This window comes from Pezoporus flaviventris, unplaced genomic scaffold (genome assembly GCF_033815535.1).
Source record: "Pezoporus flaviventris isolate CSIRO_AGI_PZ_B2104156 unplaced genomic scaffold, CSIRO_AGI_Pfla_v1 ptg000045l, whole genome shotgun sequence".
NCBI classification, from domain to species: domain Eukaryota; kingdom Metazoa; phylum Chordata; class Aves; order Psittaciformes; family Psittacidae; genus Pezoporus; species Pezoporus flaviventris.
Window position 1 is genome coordinate 32,174,065 of NW_026892593.1, and position 19,663 is coordinate 32,193,727.

The 19,663-nt window shown below is 61.5% G+C and overlaps 1 protein-coding gene across 1 annotated transcript in view; it reads right to left on the minus strand.

Moving 5' to 3' along the window:
- FLNC (filamin C) overlaps positions 1–19,098 on the minus strand; it is a 36,640-nt gene extending 17,542 nt beyond the window's left edge. The window contains 24 exon segments of the mRNA XM_061467869.1: positions 35–197; positions 836–1,009; positions 1,757–2,354; positions 3,071–3,333; positions 3,806–3,923; positions 4,438–4,607; positions 5,229–5,319; positions 5,404–5,564; positions 6,332–6,455; positions 6,732–6,875; positions 7,445–7,558; positions 8,093–8,286; positions 8,877–9,013; positions 9,862–9,988; positions 10,702–10,839; positions 11,785–11,985; positions 12,823–12,985; positions 13,753–13,830; positions 13,920–14,038; positions 14,929–15,079; positions 15,452–15,549; positions 15,918–16,166; positions 18,646–18,811; positions 18,813–19,098. Coding sequence (XP_061323853.1) covers positions 35–197; positions 836–1,009; positions 1,757–2,354; positions 3,071–3,333; positions 3,806–3,923; positions 4,438–4,607; positions 5,229–5,319; positions 5,404–5,564; positions 6,332–6,455; positions 6,732–6,875; positions 7,445–7,558; positions 8,093–8,286; positions 8,877–9,013; positions 9,862–9,988; positions 10,702–10,839; positions 11,785–11,985; positions 12,823–12,985; positions 13,753–13,830; positions 13,920–14,038; positions 14,929–15,079; positions 15,452–15,549; positions 15,918–16,166; positions 18,646–18,811; positions 18,813–18,980 — 4,109 coding nt within the window. The 5' untranslated portion in view covers positions 18,981–19,098.
- Between the last annotated feature and the right edge of the window lie 565 nt (positions 19,099–19,663).

Below are 19,663 nucleotides of genomic sequence, written 5' to 3' on the forward strand. Positions count from 1 at the left end.
TGTTGTGTTATTGGTGTGTTGCTGTTGCACTCACCTGGTCTCCACAGTGAAGCGATTGGCTTTCCCCACAAGGCCGCCCTCCAGGCCAGGCCCGTGCGCCCGCACACGAGTGGGGTCACAGCCCTCGGCCACAGCCACGCGGAATGGGCTCTTGGGCACCGGCACCTCATCGTACATCACCTCCACACGGTGCACACCTGGGTCACAGGGACAACAGGACACAGCGTCAGAGCAGGAGGACACGGGGTACGACCCTGGTTGGGTTCTGGGGGGTCTCAAGAGGTTCTGTGGTCCCTGGTTGGGTTTTGGTGGGTTTCAGGGAGTTTGAGAGTCACTGGATGGGATTTCTGGGAGGTCTCAGAGGGCTTGGAGGTCCCTGGTTGCAGTTTAAGAAGGATCTTGGTGGTTTGCGAGTTCCCTGGTTGGGTTTTGGGGCATCTCAAGGGCTTTGGAGGTATCCGATTGGTGTCTGGGAGGGTTTCAAGGGAACTTATGGGTTCCTGATTGTTGTTTTGGGGGATCTCAAGGGGTTTATGGGTCCCTAGTTGGGTTTTGAGGGATCTCAAAGGCTTTGAAGGCCCATGGTTGGGTTTTGGGGGGTCTCAAGAGGTTTGGAAGTTTTGAAGAAGATCTCAGTGTTTTGAGGGGTCCCTGGTTGGGTTTTAAGGGATCTCAATGGCTTTGAAGGCCCATGGTTGGGGTCTTAGAGGGTCTTAAGGCGTTTTGGGCATCCCTGACCATGCTGCTGCATGATCCCTGGCTCTGGGTGCCCATGGGGATGTCTGTGGCCAGGGGGCTTCCCACAGGAAGTGACTATGGGGTGCTGGAGTCTCACCATCCTCGTAGGGGGTGTACTCCACACGGTAGGTGCCGTCGCCGAGGTCGGTGACAAAGGTGTCAGTCTTGGCGCCCGAGGGGTTGATCACCCGCACGGTGACATGGGGCCCCCCCGTCTTGGTGAGTGCCCGTGCATCCACCGTGAAGTCGGTGCTCACCTCACGCAGCACCCCTGCAGGACGGGACTCAGCACCCACCCGGCGAGCACAGCGGGTGCCCACACAGGGGTGGTACCTGTGGGGCTGCCCTAGGGGGCTCTGTGTAATGGGGAGGGCAGGGGTGGCCATGGGGGTGAGATGGTCATGCAAGGGTATGGTGGCCATGGGGACCTCCATGAGGAGAAGACATCCATGGGGAAGGCCATGAGGCGGACCTGTCCGTGGAGAGGACCTGTCCATGGGGAGGAAACGGCCGTGGAGATATCCATGGGGAGGACAAGTCTATGGGGATGGCTATGGAGAGTAGATAATAGGGATGGCCACAGAGATGGCCACGGGAAGGACATGTCCATGGGGATGGCCATGAGGAGGAGACGGCCACTGGGAGGATGTGTCCATAAAATGGACATGGCCATGGGGAGGAGATGGCCATGGGGAAGACATGACCATGAGAATGTCCATGAAAAGGAGATGGCCAAGGGGAAGACGTATCCATGGGAATATCCATGGGGAGGACACCCCCATGGGAAGGACATGTTCATCAGGAGATGGCCATGGGTATGGGTAGGACACAGACATGGAGAGGACATGAGGAGATGACCATGGGAAAGAGATGGCCATGGACAGAAGACAGTCATGGAGAAGACATGCCTATGGGAATGGCCATGGGGAAGACACATCCATGGGGAGGAGATGGCCATAAGCAGAAGGTGCCCATGGGGAACAGCTACCCATGGGCAGGACCTTCCCCTTGCCCTCACCTCGTGGTTCCACTCCTTTCCCATAGACCTTGACACCGCTGGTGTCCACAGCCGGATCCACGGTGACGTGCACTGGGAACTTGGGCACAGCGCGCCCCCCGTACTTGATGGTGATGGTGTAGGCGCCGGCGCAGGCCGGGGTGTAGGTGATGGTGTAGGTGCCGTCGCGGTTGTTTTGGATCAGCACCTCCGCCTTCACCCCCGCTTCTGAGATGATCTCAATGGTGAGCTCAGCCTCGCCGGCTTTGGAGCAGTCCACCATGAAGGTGGCCACCTCGCCTGCCTTGCCGTGCTCCAGCCCGGGGCCGCTGGCCGTCACCTTGTCCGGGTCGAACACCGGTGTGACCACGGCCTTGAAGGGGCTGCCCGGGATGTGCTGGTCGGCGAAGAGGATGTTGATGGTGTAGTCGCCGGGCTCGGTGGGCAGGTAGGACACGGCACACGAGCCGTCCCCATTGTCCTGGCACTCGATCTTGGCCTCGCACGGACCCTCCACCGTCAGCCCCAGGCCCCCGGTGCCGGCACCTTTGGTGTCGATGGTGAATGGGGCCGGGGTGTTCACGCGCCCGCCCTGGAGACCCGGCCCAAAGGCGCTCACCTGTGAGTGTGAGAGACAGGGGATGAGGGTGCAAGGAATGGGGTGACCATGGGGAGGGTTCAAGGGATGGAGGTGAGGTGGGGAGGGTGTGAGGGATGAACATGATGGAGGTGAAGGTGCAAGGGATGGGATGGCAATGGGAAAGGTGCAAGGGCTGGGAATCTGAGAAGGTGGAGTGGTGCAAGGGATGGAGACGGTGGTAAGCACGCAAGGGATGGACATTTTGGCATTAAGCGTGCAAGGCAAGAGCCTGCCAGTGACAAGGGTGCAAGGGATGAGTGTGCCGGCCGTAAGTGTGAAAGGGATGGGGGGATCTGAAAAGGGGAGGTTGCAAGGGATGGAATTTGGCAGGTGACTGTGCAAGAGATGGAGTGGCAATGGGGAGTGTGCAAGGGGTGCTGTGCTGGTGGTACGCGTGCAAGGGATGGAGCGATGGAGGGGAGGGTGCAAGGGATGGGTGCTAGAAGTGAGTGTGCAATGCAAGAGCATGCCAGTGGTGAGGGTGCAAGGGATGGGGTGACAACGGGGAGGGTGCAAGGAGCACACACAGGCAGCGTGAGCGTGCAAGAAGCACAAGGGGCTCAGTGGTGCCCATGCTGTGGGTCAGTCGTGCGAAGGGGGTATCTCTGGTGCCCAGAGGGGATCAGTGGGTGCCCATGGTGGGGTTCAGTTGTGCAAAGGGGGTGTCAGTGGTGCCCCGGGGTCCTCGCACTCACCTTGTGTGGGTCGGGGGGCAGCAGTGCCTCCACGGGGAAGGGGCTCCCGGGCACCGGGTGCCCATCGTAGGTGACGTGGACACGGTGGGGCCCCTCCTCGGAGGGGGTGAAGGTGACCGGGTGGGCGCCGCCGGGGGGTGGTGGGGCCACCCTACAGGGCACGGGGCGGCCCGAGGGGCCGGTCACAGACACCTCCACCCGGCCCTGGCCCCCTGCGCCCTGCGCCTGCACCGAGAACTGCTGCGCCTGCCCCACGGACGCCTCTGTGGGGGGATACGGGGGTCAGGGGGGATCATCATTGACACAGGGGTCCCACCACCCCAGAGCGACCATAGACAAGAGGGTCCCACCCCAGGGGGCACCTATCCCACAGAATACAGCCATATCCAAGTGTCTCCAAACAAAGGGTGCACCTTACCCAAGGGTGCCCCCCCCCAAGGGTGCACACCATAACCAAGTGTCCCACCCGTGCTGCACCCCATACACAAGTGTCTCCCCACCCCAAGGTTTCTCCCACTCCATAGTGCAACTCACACTTAAAGGTGGTGTCCCCCCCACCCCATGGTGCTCCATAATGAATAGAGCACTCTCCAAGTGTCCCCTCCACTCCATGGGACACCCCACACACCAGTGTCCCCCTCACCCAAGAGGGTCCCCCACCACCCCAGGGTGCCTCATACCCAAGGGTATCCCTACCCCAGGGTGCCCCCCCAACCGCAGGGCCCCATCACTCACTGCTGTTGAGCCCCTGCACCTTGACCTTGCTGAGCTGCAGGGGTGGGGCCACGGTGACAGGGAAGGGGCTGCGTGGGATCTGGTCACCCCCATAGGTGACAGCCACGGACAGGGGACCCTGCAGGGGGTGATGGACACAATGGGGATGGGGTGTCAGGAATTGGGTCAGTTGCGTGCCCCATGGGGAGGGGGGGTCAATGAGGGTGCCTTTATGGGGTGCACATGGGGATGAAGTGCCCATAGGTGCCCCATGGTGATGAGCCCACAGTGGCACCTCATAAGGGCAGGCCTGTGGGATACCCCATGGGGATGGGGTGCACATGAGGGTGAGGTGTCAATGGGGATGGGGTGTCCTTATGGGGACGGGGTTACCCATAGGGGTGCCCCAAGGGGATAAGGTACCCTTGGATGCCCATGGGGTGTCAATAGGGATGGGATGCTCATGGGGATGGGTTGTCAATGGAGGTGCCCATGAGGATGGGGCTCCCCAAGGGGATAGAGTGGCCCGTGGGGATGGGGATCCTCACGGGGATGGAGTGGGCAGTGGGGATGGGGTGCTCATAGTGGTACCCATGGGGGCAGCCCTATGGGCGTGGGGTGTCCATGTGGCACCCATGGGTGCCGGCCCGTACCTGCTGCAGCGCCGTGTACTTGACAGTGTAGGTGTAGTCGTGGTTGTCGATGAGCTCGAAGTCGGTGACAGCAGGGCCCGGCCCCGGCCCCCCAAAGTGCACGTCCAGGGGGGCTTTGCCTGCACCCCGCGTCTGCACCGTGAAGTGCGTCGGCTGCCCCACTTCCACGCCTGCACGCGGGGACACAGCATGGGGACAGCATCAGCATGATGCTGAGCGCACACATGGACCCACAGCACCCGGACCCATGGCACCCAGCATCCCTGCTCTAGAGCACCGAACTGCACGACAGCCAGCACCACAGCACCCAGAGCCACATAAATACAGAACTCATAGACCCCACAGCACCATCCATCTATGCCCCACAGCACCCACAGCACTCACACGCATAGCACCCATGTCGCACAGCACCCTGAGTCTCTGCCCTACAGCACCCAACCCTACAGCACCCAGAGCCACATACCCACAGCACCATTCACCCCACAGCACCCATCTTCACAGCACCATCCAACTCCAGCCCCACAGCACCTAGCCCTGTGGTTAGGGTCTCAGTCCTATGGCACCCATCCCCACAGCACCCAGGGTTCCTCCCCCATGGCACCCAGCCCCACAACACCAAGGGATCTAGATCCAAAGCATGTAACCCCACAGCACCCATAACACATTGCCTTACAACATCCATCCCTACAACACCCATCCCTATAGCACCCAGAGCCACATCCCCTCAACACCCATCCCTACAGCACCCATGGTCCCTGCTCCACAGCACCCACCCCTGTAGCACCCCTCACCTGTCCGGCTGAGCCCGGGCCCCTCAGCCTTGACCTTGGAGGCGTCATGGGATGGGTCCACCTTGATGCGGAAGGGGCTGCTGGGGATCTCCTGCAGGACAGGCAGTGGCTCAGTGGGGACGGGGACACCCCTATAACCCTGGGGGGTGACCCCGCGCCGTGGGGATGGGGGTACCTGGTTGGCAAACAGCACCATGATGGTGTAGAGCCCCGCGCCCGGTGGCGTGTACTTCACCGTGAACGTGTCGTTGTCGTTCTTGATGATGTCGAAGTCGATGTCGGCCTCCACCGGCCCCACCACACCTGGGGCGCACTTGATCCCGATGCTCACATCGCCTGCAGGGTGGGCACGGAGGGTGTCAGGGATGGGTCACCCCGGGGTGGTGGTGATAGAGGAGGGGAGAGGGGATGTGACGTGGGATTGGGACTGGGGATGGAACAGGGACAACTGGATGAGAGGCCAAGACCAGGGATGGCGGACCAGGGACAGTGGATCAGGACCACAAATGATGGACCATGGATGATGAATGAAGACCGTGAATGATGGTCCAGGGAAATGGATCAAGACCATGGATGATGGACCAGGAATGATGGATCAGGATCAGGGACGTTAGACCAAGTCCAGGGACAATGGACCAGAGATTATGGACCAATACCAGGGATGTTGTACCAGGAATGACAGACCAGGACCAGGGATGATGGACCATGACCATGGACAACGGTCCAGGAGTGATGGACCAAGACCAGGAATGACAGACCAGGACCAGGGATGATGGACCATGACCATGGACAACGGTCCAGGAGTGATGGACCAAGACCAGGGATGATGGACCAGGACCGGGGACAATGGACCATGACCAGGGACAATGGACTGGAGATGATGGACTAAGACCAGGGATGATGGACCATGACCATGGACAATGGTCCAGGAGTGATGGACCAAGACCAGAGTTGCTGGACCAGGACTGGGGACAATGGACCATGACCAGGGACAATGGACTGGAGATGGACTAAGACCAGGGATGATGGACCAGGGACACTGAACCATGTCAAGGGGCCAGGTTGCAGTGCAGTGCCCACAGCGGTGTCCCAGGGGTGCTCACCCTGCCCGGCCTCGCTGCAGTCCACAGTGAAGTAGGTGGGTTCATTGGCCTTGAGCCCTGTCTTCTCCACACCCGGCCCATAGACCTTCACCCGCCCGGGGTGGCTGCCCTCGCCCACCGCCACCTGTGGGCACGGCACTGGGGTCACTGCTCCTGCCAGCATCCCATAGACCACAGCACCCCAAAGACCACACATCAACACCCCACCTCTGACACTTCATGGGACTCTCATCACCCATGAGACCTCCATGTCCCCCACATGGGACCCCATCCCTCCCCAGCACCCCATAGGTCTGGGATCCCCATCTCCATGGCCATAGGATGCCTATCTCCATCCTTAGCACCCCATCCCTATAGGACCCCCATCTCCATCACCCCTCCAACACCCCATGGCACGCACCCGGAAGGGGCTGCGGGGGGTGTTGACGCCACCCCAGGTGACGATGATGGTGTGCTTGATGGCCTTGGTGGGCACGTACACACAGTGGTAGGTGCCGTCACCGTTGTCCTTCACCTTGATGTCGATGGGGAAGCCCTCGGCGTCCTGCAGGCATCAGAAGAGGTGAGGGGACCCATTGGCACCCAATGGTGCCCAATGGGACCTACTGGAACCCAACAGGAACCAATGTCACCCAATGGCTCTCAGTGGCTTGCAACAGGACCCAACATCCCCCAGTGGAACCCAATGGCTCCTAATAGGACCCAATGGCTCCCACCAGGACCCAATGACACCCAATAGCACCCAGTGGGACCCAGTGGCATACAATGGGACCCAATGGGACCAAATGACTCCCAATGGGACCTAACGGCACCCAACAGCTCCACAACTCCCAGCTGGATCCAATGACACTCAATGGCTGCCAGCAGGACTCAGTGGGACCCAAAGGGACTCAAAGGCTCCCAATGGCTCCCAGGGGACCCAACAGCACCTGGTGGGACCCAACAACACCCAGTGGGATCCAATAGCTCTTAACATGACTCAGCGGGACCCAATGGCTCCCAACAGCACCCAATTAGACCCAGCAGATTCCAATGGCTCTTAACAGGACCCAGTCGAACCCAATGCCACCCAAAGGGACTCAAGGGCACTCAATGGCTCCACTATCTCCTTACCTGTGCATAGAGCTTGAGAGGCCCTTTGCCGGCGCCGCGGGTGTCGATGGTGAACTCTGCCGGGCGCTCCACGATGCAGCCGCTGGGCTCCAGCCCCGGCCCAAAGGCCTTCACCTGTGAGTGGGGATCAGGCTGGCTCCGGCACCTCCAGCACCCATGGAGAGTGCAATGGGGTGCAACGGGCTGCAGTAGGGCACTATGGGGCACAGTGGGGTGCTATAGGGTGCAAAGAGGTACACTGGGGTGCAGAAGTGTGCTATGGGGCACAGCTGGGTGCTATGAGGTGGTATGGGGCACATGAGGGTGCAATGAGGTGCATTGGGGTACAGAATGGTGTTATGGGGCGTAGAGGGATGCTATGGGGTGCCATGGGGTACCATGGGTTGCAGCAGGGTGCTATGGGGCACAGCAAGGTGCAGTGAGATGCTATGGGGGTGTTATGGGGAACAACAGGATGCAATGAGGTGCTGTGGGTTGTAATGAGGTGCAATGAATTGTTACGGGGTGCAGCAGGGTGCTGTAGTGTGCTATGGGGTGCAATGAGGTGCTATGCGGCACGGAAAGGTGCAATAAAGCGCTACGAGGTACAATGAGGTGTCATAGGGTGCTACAGGGTGCTATGGGGCTCCACGGGGTGCAGGGCAGCACCTTGTCAGGCCAGGAGTCCTTGGGGGCGGGCAGGATGTGCGCGATGAAGGGGCTGTCCTTGATGTCCTCGTCGTCGCACACCACGTGCACGGCGTAGTCCCCGGGCTCCGTGGGCCAGTACCGCACATCGCAGGAGCCGTCCCCGCGGTCGTCGCACTCGATGCGCGCCTGTGACGGGCCCTCGATGGAGAACCCTGCGCGGGGCACCAGGGGTAACCCAGGGACAGGGTGGGGGAACCCGTGTCCGTGTCCCATCATGGTGACACCCCGGCCATGGTGACCCCCTTCCCACGCCCATGTCCTCACCATGTCACCCACCCCGTAACCGCATCCGCACCGTGGTGTCCTCCAACCCGTACCCGTGTCCCCACCGTGGTGTCACCCACTTGGTGTCCCCACCGTGGTGCCACGCACCCTATGATGTCCTCCAGCCCATGTGCGTGTCCCCACCGTGGTGACACCCACCTTATGGTGTGCTCCAGCCCATGCCCACATCTTCACCATCCCATGGTGTCACCCACCCCATACCCATGTCCACCACCCCATATACCCACCCCACGGTGCTCCCCACTCCACACCCACATCCCCATTAAGATGTCACTCGATCGCCATGTCCTCACCATGATGCCACCCACCCCATGTCTACCTCCCCACCATGGTGTCCCCCACCCCATGTCTGCACCATGGTGTCCCTGCCCATGATAGCACCTACCCCATGCCCATGTCCCCACCACATGTCTCCCACCCCACACCCATGTCCCCCCTCAGTGTCCCCATGTCTCACCCAGGGTCCCCACTTCGGTGCCCACAGCCTCCACCACGAAGTCGGCCGAGGCGCCCACGGTGCCGCCCTCCAGTCCCGGCCCCCAGGCCCGCACCTTCTGCCACCCGGGCGCGGGGGACACCTGCACCTCGAATGGGCTGCGCGGCATCGCACGCGTGTTACATGTGTCATACGTGTCACACATCACATGTCACATGTCATAGATTTCACACATCACATGTCATGTGTCATACATGTCACACCACATGTCACACGTCATACATGTCACACGTGTCATACATGTCACACATCACATGTCATGTGTCATACATGTCACACGTGTCATACATGTCACACATCGCATGTCACATGTCATACATGTCACATATGTCATAGATGTCACACATCGTATGTCGTGTCATACATGTCACACGTGTCATACATGTCACACCTCACGTGTCATACATGTCATGTGTCATACATATCACATGCATCATGTCACACATCGCATGTCACATGTCCTACATGTCACACATCGCATGTCACATGTCGTACATAGCACACGTGTCATACATAATCACACATTACATGTCACATGTGTCATACATGTCACACATTACATGTCACATGTGTCATACATGTCACACACCACATCACATCACACATGACATGTCACGCATGGCCTCATGCAGCCCTTGCACACCCGGCACACCCCCCATGCCCCTTGTGCACCCCACTCGTTCCTTATGCACTCCTCGCCCCTTGCACATACTGCAACCCCCTGCGCCTACCACATGGCCCATGCACGCCCTTTACACACCCCTCGTGCCCCCCACTTGCTCCTTGTGCGCCCCCTCACACCCCCCTTGCACCTATTACAACCCCTCGTTCCGATCACACACCCCTTGCACACCCCCATGCACACCCGCCCGCCCCCGGGGCTGACCCACGGACGGGGATGTCCCATGGGCAGGGGGTGACCCACGGATAGGGGGTGCTGACTGACCTGCGGGGGATGGCGTAGCCCCCCCACGTAATGGCCACCTGGTACTTGCCGGGCACCAGGGGGCGATACTCGCACTCGTAGACGCCGTCACCCACGTCCCGCACCGTCACCGGCTCCTCCGTGCCCTCTGCGGGGGAAGGGGGTCAGTGGGGGCACCCCCATGGGGCACCCCACAGCGGGGCCCACATGGGGGATCCAATTACACAGCCCTGATGGGCACCCACTGAGGTGTCCACCAACCACCGCGTGCATGAGGACCCCACAGTGATGGACCCCACCTTGGGCACCCCTATGAGCCCTCCCAGCCGTGCACCCCACTATGGGCACTCCCCAGTATGCACCCATCCCACCCATGGGCACCTCCATGGCGATTCCCAACCATGGGCACCCCAATACTGGTCCCAAACCATGTATATCCCTCCATTGGGACTTCCCAGTGATGGACAACCCCCCCCCCCCAACCTGGACACCCCTATGGACCCCACCAACCATGAACCCACCTGCGGGACCCCTATAGCCCCACAGCCATGGCCCCTCTCAAAAACCCCCCTACCATGAACCACCCATGGGATACCCCAACTAGGGGCACCCCCAAGACACCCCCCAATCATGTGCATCCATCCCATGGGCACCCATATTGCCCACAACCATGAACTATGGATGCCTCCACCAGTCATGGACCCCCAACCGTGCACCCACCCCACAGGCACCTCCAAAGCACCCCAGCCATGCACCCACCACCCGTGGGCACCTCTATTGCCCCCAGCCATTAACCATGGGTACCACCCAACCATGAACACCCCCATGTGTCCCCCGCCATGGGTGCCCCCCATCACTCACTGGGCCCCTTGACGACCACGCGCAGGTCCCCGGTGCCGGCGCCCTTGGTGTACACCTTGAAATCGGCCACTTCCTGCACCCGAACCCCCTTGGGCTGCAGCCCCCGGCCCGTTGCGCGGCACGCAGATGGGGTGCACGCTGCGGGGGCACAGGAGACATGGAACAACATGGAATGACATGGAATAGCACAGAACAATGGGGGGTGATGCGGAGTGACGTGGCACCAAATGATGCAGCTTGATGCACGATGACGTGGGATAACATGGCACCGAATGACATGGAACGACATAGCATGACATGGCACAGAATGATAGGGGATGGCATGGAGTGACATGGAATGACACGGGATGACATGGCACCCTCAGCACCCACACCACCTGGGAGCCTGGGAAGGGCTATGCGACACCGGGGTAGAAGCATGGGGGACACTCTAGGGACATACGAGATCCATGGGGACACCCTGAGGCATAAGGGTGCTGTTAGGGACACCCCGGTGACACCCTGTGCACAGACTGATCCCATGGGAACAGCCTGGGCGCAGAGGGGTGATACCCGGGGACAGGGGTGTGCCATGGGGTCTCCAGGGGCATAAGGGACCCACAGGGACACCCAGGGCCACCTTGGAACCATGAGGACAACCTGAGGACAGCGGGGTGCCCTGGGGCCACCTTAGGGCATAAGGGACCCATAGGGACACCCTAGGGATAGAAGGGTGCTACGGGGTCTCTAGTGGCTTTAGGGTTTCATGGGGACAACCTGGGGCTTTAGAGACCCACAGGGACACCCTAAGGAATAGAAGGTGCCATGGATCCAAGAAGGATCCATGAGACCCACAGGGACACCCTGGGGACATAAAGATGCTATAGGGATTCCCAGGGGACACCATGGGAACCAGTGGGTACCACGGGGCACTCTGTGGGCATAAAGGTGCTATGAGGTCCCCAAGTACTTAAGGGTGCCATGGGGACACCCTGGGGACATGAAGGTGCTATAGGGTCCCTAAAGGCATAAGGGCACCTTGGGGACAGCCTGGACCCATGGGGACACGTGGTGAGACGATGGGGGCCCTGGGCCAGGTCTCACCTTCAGCCACGTGGACGCTGAAGGGGCTCTTGGGGATGTTGGAGCCGGCGAAGGTGACGCAGACAGTGTGAGTGCCCTCCAGCACGGGCCGGTACGTGCAGCGGAAGATGTTGTCCCCCTTGTCCTCCAGCATCACCTCCACCGTGTCCCGCCGGCCCTGGGGGTCCACGATCACCACCCCGACATCCCCTGGGCCAGCACCTGCGCCGCAGGGACACGCTCAGACATTGCCACGGCACCAGTGCCACCAGGAGAGCATGGGCTCAGAGCCACGGGGACATGCAGTGGCCATGGCACCACAAGGACATGGTCCCAAGTGTCACCATGAGGACATGGTCCTGGAGCCACTAAGCCTTCCATGACCATGTTATCATGAAGACATGGCCTCAGTGCCACCAGGCCATGCCATGTCCATGGCACCCTGAGGACGTAGTCTCAAGTGCCACTAATCCACACCATTTCTCATGCCACCACGAGGATACGGCACCAGAACCACCAGGCTATGCCACAGCCATGTCGTCACAAGGACATGGCCTTAGTGCCACTCAGCACCTCCATGGCCACACCATCACAAAGGCATAGTCCCAAGTGCCACTAAGCCGTGCCATGGCCACACCACCGAGGGAAGAGGGCACCCAAGCCACCATGCCACGGGCTGTGCCACCACATGGCCATGGTCTTGGCCTTAGTGCCACCCAGCACCACCAAGAGGACACATCCCTCCAGCCACCAGGTCATGCCATGGCCATGGCATCATGAGGACATGTCCCATAGCACCATGAAGATGTGGCCCCACAGACACCAGGGTACACCACGGCCATGCCACCGTGAGAAACAGAGCCATCAGCCATCCCATGGCCACGGCACCATGAGGACACAGGCTCAATGCCACCAGGCTACGCCATGGCCACACCGCCATGAGGACACGGCTTTGGTGCCACCCAGCACCACCACGTCCACGGCACTAGGAGGACACGGGCTCGATGCCACCAGCCCCGCCATGCCCACGGTACCAGGAGGCCCAAGCTCAGCACCCACCCGCGGTGTAGATGTCGAAGTAGGTGGGTTTGTTGGCCACGTTGCCAGTGGGCTCCAGGCCGGGGCCGCGCGCCGTCACCTTGCCCGCGTCGCCCAACGCCATGGCCACGGAGACCCCAAAGGGGCTCCTGTCGATGTTCTGCCCCGCGAACAGCACCGTCACCTGCAGTGGGGGGGCACGGAGGTCAGGGTGCCCTCGACTGGCACCATGGGGGGACACAATGGGAACCCCGGTTCCATGTGCTGAGGGGTGGCCCCAGCACTGACCCAGCAGGGGCACCCAAAGGTGCCTTCATGGACACTAATGGGAACCTCAAGGGACACCCCTATTGCATTGTCCCCTCATGGACCCCCATGAAACCACCCAGGACCCTTCAGTATGGCCCTCAGGGAGCCACTAAAGTCCCCTCAGGGTTCCCCTATTGCAATATCCCCCCCCCTAGAGACCCCCAAAGGCCCTCCACTGGACCTTAATGGGACTCTAAAGGTTCCCCTATTGCAATGCCCTCCCCCAGCAACCCCTAAAGACCCTTCAATGGACCCTAATGGGTCCCCCAACGGTCTCCCCAAGGTTCTCCTATTGCAATGTCTCCCCAAGGATCCTCCCCAAGGCCCCCAGTGGACACACAGAGACCCTAATGGGACCCCAGGGGAATCCCCAGTGCAATACCCAAGGGGATCCCTAATAGGGTCCTTATGCCACCCACCCAGAGACCCCCCCAAAACCCCCCAATGGACCCTAATGGAACCCTCTAGTGGTCTCCCCAAGGTCTCCCTATTGCAATGCCCCCCCCCCCCCCCGCAACCCCCAAAGACCCCCAATAGACCTTAGTGTGACCCCAAAGGAACCAGTGCAATACACAAGAGAGATCCTAACTGGGTCCATATGCCCCCCCCCATAGACCCCTAGCACCCATGGGTGCCCCTCACCTTATGCATCCCAGCCACCTTGGGCACATACGTGACGCTGTACGTCCTCTTCTTGTCGTTGTTGGGCACCACCTTGGCCTGGGCAAGGGGGGGGATCCCAGAACAGGGGTGATGAGACCTGGGTACCCAGTGGGGGGGGGGGGGGGCACCCCAGGGGTACCCCTTACCTCCTCGGTGTGGCCTTCAGGGTCCTCCACATAGACCAGGACCTCACCAACACCAGCATCCAGGGTCTCCACCGTGAACTGCGCCGGCTGCAGCACCACGTTCCCCTGCGGCTCGATGCCTACGGCGCCAGGGGGAGTCAGGGGGGGCCCACAGGGACCCAGGGTGGGTGCCAGCACCAGGGGCACCCATGGACATCAATGGATTGGAGTGGTGTGGGCAGGGGGCAGAGGGACCGGGGCAGCCTGGGGATGGGGGAGCTTGGGGATCCAAGGGGGTCACTGGGTATGGGGGGGACCCTGGTTACCAAACGGGGGGGTCTCTGGGTATGGATGGCACTTTGGGGTGTCACTGGGCATAGACAGGACCTTAGAGTTCCTTGGGGTGTCCCTGCACGTGGGGGGACCCTGGGGGGTCTAAGGGTGTCCCAGGGTATGGGTGGCATTCTGGGGCACCCTGGGGTGTCCCCACATGTGGGTGGCACCCTAAGGGTGCAAGAGTGTCATTGGAGGACCCTGGGGTGCTCCTGCTCATTGGGGGGGGGCTGGGGTACCCCTTGGGTATCCATGGGTATAGCTGGCACCTTGGGGTATCCCTGGTCATGGTGGGGACCCCCAGGCATAGGTGGCACCTTGTGTGATCCTGGGGTGTCAATGGGCATGTAGGACCCTGGGGAGACCCCTTGGGTATCCCTGGGTATAGGTGACACTTAGGGGTATCCTTGAGTGTGGGTGGCACCATGGGGGACCCTGGGGTGCCCCCGGCTTGGGTGACACCTTGGGTGTCAAGGAAAGGGTCCCTATTCTTGGAGGTCCCCATCCCACATCTCCAACCCCACATCACCCCACACCCCCTCTTCATGTCCCCCCGTATCCCCTTGTTTCCCCCCTGTGTCCCTATGTCCCCACCAGTGTTTTCCCCCCGGATTCCCTTGTGTCCCCCACTGTGTCCCTATGTGTATGTGTGTCCCCAATGTCCCGCCCAGTGCCCCCCATGTCCCCATTCCCATACCGGGCCCATATGCACGGGCACGAGCGGGCTGGGGCTGCCGTGGCCTGAGGGGCGCCCCGGGCTTGAGCTTGGCCTTGGGGAACTGGGACAGGTAGGTCATGACCGAGTGCTCGTCCACGTTGGGGTCCACGATCTCCTCGGGGGCGATCACCTGGGGGCACCCAACAGCACCCGTCAGAGCGCCTGGGGCACACAGCGACCTCTATGGGGACCCTCAGCACCACCCTCCCCAGCGGCACCCACCCAGGGGTGGTTTGTGCCATGGGGCACCCCAAGGGACCACTCTGCACCCCCAGGGCCCCCCTAAGCCCACAGGCACCCCCCATACCCAGGGACAACCTGAGGACCCTCCTGTACTCACAGGGACCCTCCATGCCCATAGATCCCCCCATGGAACCCCAATGATTGGGGACCCCAACACCCAGAGACACCCCCGGGGACCCCCCAGTTCCCCATGATGGGACTCCCCAGCACCCCCTGCCCCATGCCATGGGGACACCAGTGCTCCCAGTACCCCCCGCACCTGGGGCACCCCGAGCCAATCGTCCGCCTGCTGCATGGCCTCGCGCGCATTCTGCACCGGCTGGTTCGGGTCCCAGCTCTCCCAGTCTGGGCACAGGCCTGCGAAAAGGGGGGGGTCAGCACCACAGGGACACCCCCACAGCTCTCCAGTGTCCTCTTCACCCCTAAGGTGCTCCCCAAGACCCCTTTACACACCCCAGGGCCGCCCCCAAGCCCCATCTGCCCCCAGTCTGACCCACCTAATACCCCCAAAGACCCCTCTAAAACCCCCCAAGATGCCTCTGAGCCCCCGATACACCCCAAGACACATCTAAGACGCCCCCCAAGATCCCTCTAAGCACCCCTCATCTAAGACTCCTCTACCCACCCCAAGACCCTCCTAAGCCCCCTCTGCCACCCCTCTAAGACCCTCCCCAGCCCCACCTGCCCCCCATAGCCCCCCACCCCGTGCCCCCGTGGCCGCTGACCGGGCGCGCAGTTGTCCACCAGCGCTCCCAGCGCCTTCCCGTCCTGCCAGTCCCGGTGGAAGTTGGTGATGGGCAACTGCGGGACCTTGTGCTGGATCCAGCCCAGCAGCCGCTGCTTCGGCGTCTGCCGCCGCGCCTCCTCCTCCTCCTCGTCCTCCCACATGGGCATGGAGATGGAGTAGTGCAGGATCAGCGTCCACACCAGCCCCAGGATCAGCTTCAGGTTCCCGTCCACGATCGCTTTGCTGTCTGTAGGGCGGGGGAGCCGTCACCCACCGGACACCCCCATCGCCGGCATCGGGGCGCCCCACACCATGGGAACACCCCAAGACAGCAGGGCAGGGGGGTACGGTTACCCCATTGCAGCGGGAGGAGGGGGACACCCCAAAACCATGGGGACACCCTGAGTCCATGGAGCAGGGACCTGACACCATGGGGGCACCCCGAAACCATAGGGCAGGGGCTGACAGACCATCGTCAGCACGGGGACACCCCGAAAGCATAGGGTAGGGACCTGACACCACACCACCATCATCGGGGCACTCCAAACCATGGGGAAGGCACCTGGCACCATGGGGACACCCCAAAACTATGGGAACACCCAAAATCCCTGGGGAAAGGGACCCTGAACCCTTTGGGACACCCTAAAACCATGGGACAGGGGCCCTGACACTATGAGGATACCCCAACACCATGGGACAAGGATGAGGGGTTCCTGTGACTCTGGGACACCCCAAAACCATGATGGGGACATCCCAAAACCCTGCGACAAGAATATGGGGTCCCACCACCCTGGGGCACCCCAGAACATGGGAAAGGGTCCCTGTCACCCTCGTATCAGGCTGCGGACACCCCAAAACCCCCAAGGCAAGTATGGGGGTCCCTGCCACCTTGGAGACACCCCTAGAACACGGGCAGGGGTGCCTGCCACCCCAATACCCCCCCCACTGCTCCCCTGTCTCAGCAGAGCACCCCACAGCACCCCGACCCCCAGACCCCCAAAATCCCACCAGAGAGTGCTGGGGGGGGCACACCCTGACAGCACCATGGGGTCCCCCCACAAAGCACCGTCACAACAGCTTGGGGGAGCTCTAAACCCCCCAGCACCATGGGGATCGCCATCAAAGCACCGTGGGGGTCCATTGGACCCCCCTCCCCAGCACCTTAGGGTTCCCCCCCATACCACTATGGGGGTTCCATGACCTCCCATAGGCTCGGGGGTCCCCCCACAAGGCACATTGGGGGTCTCCCTGTGGTGCCCCCGCAGCACCCTGGGGACCCCTGACCCTTGTGAGGGGTCCCTGGATGGGGAAACTGAGGCATTGGGGGGGGGTGTTGAACAGAGGGCGGGGGAGGGGAGCCCCAGGCATTCCGCCCCTCCCCCCCTCCAGCCCTGCGCGCGGACCCCGCGTACCGGCCCCTCCCCCTCCTCCACAGCCCCTCCCCCCAGCCCCCCCCCACCCCCCCCCCATCAGCGATCGTGTTTCGGGCACGAACCCGCTGCAGATGCGGCCCCCCCACAACATCTGGGCACGAGGGGGGGAGGGGGGAGTGTGCAAGGGGGGGGCACGAGTGGGTGTGCAAGGGGGGGTGTGAAATCATCACCCCCATGAGCAGGCGGGTGGGAGGTGAGGGCGCAAACGGGCGTGCAAGGGCCCTGCACACGAGGTGAGCGTGCAAGGGGTGAACCCACCAGTGCAGGCCCCGAGCCAAGAGCGAGCTCAGCGCGGCCACCCCTTGCGTGGCCCCTTTGCACACTCACCCCCGGCTCCGTTTGTGCTTGTTCTTTGCTCTTGCACGCTCAGCATCACCCCTGGCCTTGCACGCTCACCCTTCATTTCACCCCATCACCCGCACACACTCACCCCTCACTGCCTCTCGGCCATCACTCCCACCCTTGCACACTCACCCTTCTGCCACCCCTATCCTTGCACACTCACTCCACCCCAAACCCCTCACCTTTGCACACTCACCCCTCTCTTAACCCCTCCATCGCTTCTACCCCTGTGCGCTCACCCCCATTTCACCCCACCACACTCACACTCACCCTTCTATCACCTCTGCCTTTGCACACTCACCCTTCATTCCCACACCACCCCAACGCTTGCACACTCACCCCTCACTCTCACTCCTCTCCCAACACCTCCATCTCCTCTACCCTTACACAACCACCCCTTCCCTTGCACACTTATCCCTCACTCCACCCCATCACCTTCACACACTCACCCGTCATTCCCACTTGTCCATCAGCCCTGGCCTTGCACACTCACCCTCACCCCTTACTCCCACTCTTTCATCACCCTTATACTCGCACACTCACTCCTACATCACCCAACCCTCACACACTCCCCCTTCACTCCCACTCACCATCACCCCCCCTTGCACGCTCACTCTTGTCCATCACCGCAACCCTTCACTCTCACCCTTACCCTTGCACACTCACCCTCACCCTTCTATCACCCCTCCCCTTTCGCACTCACCCTTTACTCCCTCTTATCCATTATCCCTTCCCTCACACACCCACCCTTCACTCCCAAATCACCCCTTCCCTTGCACACTCATCCCTCATTCCACCCCATCACCCTCACACGCTCACCCTTCACTCCCTCTTATCCATCACCCCAACCCGTGCTCACTCACCCTTCTATCATCACCCCCCTTTCACGCTCACCCTCACTCCATCCAAACCCTCTCTCCCATCCCCATCGCACCCCCGTTGCACGCTCACCGATGGACACCAGCTTGATGTGCTCCCGCTCCAGGAACTCGAGGGCCACGGAGACGTTCTCCAGCTCATTGTCGGAAGTTGGGCGCGGGTGGTACTTGCGGCCCATCTTCTTCTGGCTGAGCACCTCGAGCAGCGCGATGAGGCGCAGCCCGTCGCTCAGGTCCCTGCTGCAGGTCCCCGATGCGCTTGTGCACGCACTTGAGGTGCTCGTTGCACCAGCGCGTGAACGTGTTCTGCTGGATCTTCTTCCACGGCGCATCCTCCGCCAGGTCCTTCTCGGTGGCCGGCAGCTCCTCGGGCTCCTCGCCCGGCTGAGCCTCCAGTGTCGAGTTCATGCTGCTGGCGATGGGGGGCCTGGGGGTGATGGGGTGGTGCTGAGGCCCAAATGGGGGGGCTTGGGTTGGGTGTTGGGGTCCTTATGGGGGTGCTGAGGGAGGGTCAGTGTCCCAGGAGAGGGTCCTGGGTGGGTGATGAGGGTCCTGTATGGGTAACAAGCTCCTGGGTGATGGCTCTGGGTTGATATTGGGGTCCTTATGGAGGTCCTGGGTGTGTATCAGGGTCCTTATAGTAGTTTTGGGCTGGTATCAGTGTCCTTAGCAGGGTACTGGGTGGGTATCAGGGTCCTTATGGGGACCCTTATGGGTATCAGGGTCTTTATGGGGGCCCTGGGTGGGTATCAAGATCCTTATAGAGATCCTGGGTGGGTATTGGGATCCTTATGGGGGGATTGGGTGGGTATCGGGGTCCTTATGGGGGTCCTAGGAGAGGATCAGTGTCTGCGGGGAGGACCAAATGGGGCCCTGGGTTAGTACCTGTGTCCTGTGGGGGGTCCTGGGTTGGTTTCGGTGTCCTGTGTGGGAGGCCCAAAGAGGGGTCCTGGATCAGTATTGGGGTCCCGGGTTGGGGGTCAGTGTCCTGGGTGGGGGTTCCAAGTTGGTGGCCCAAATGAGGGTCCCGGATGAGAAGCCGAAGGAGGGATCCCGGATCAGTATCAGGGTCGTGGGTCAGTACCCGTGTC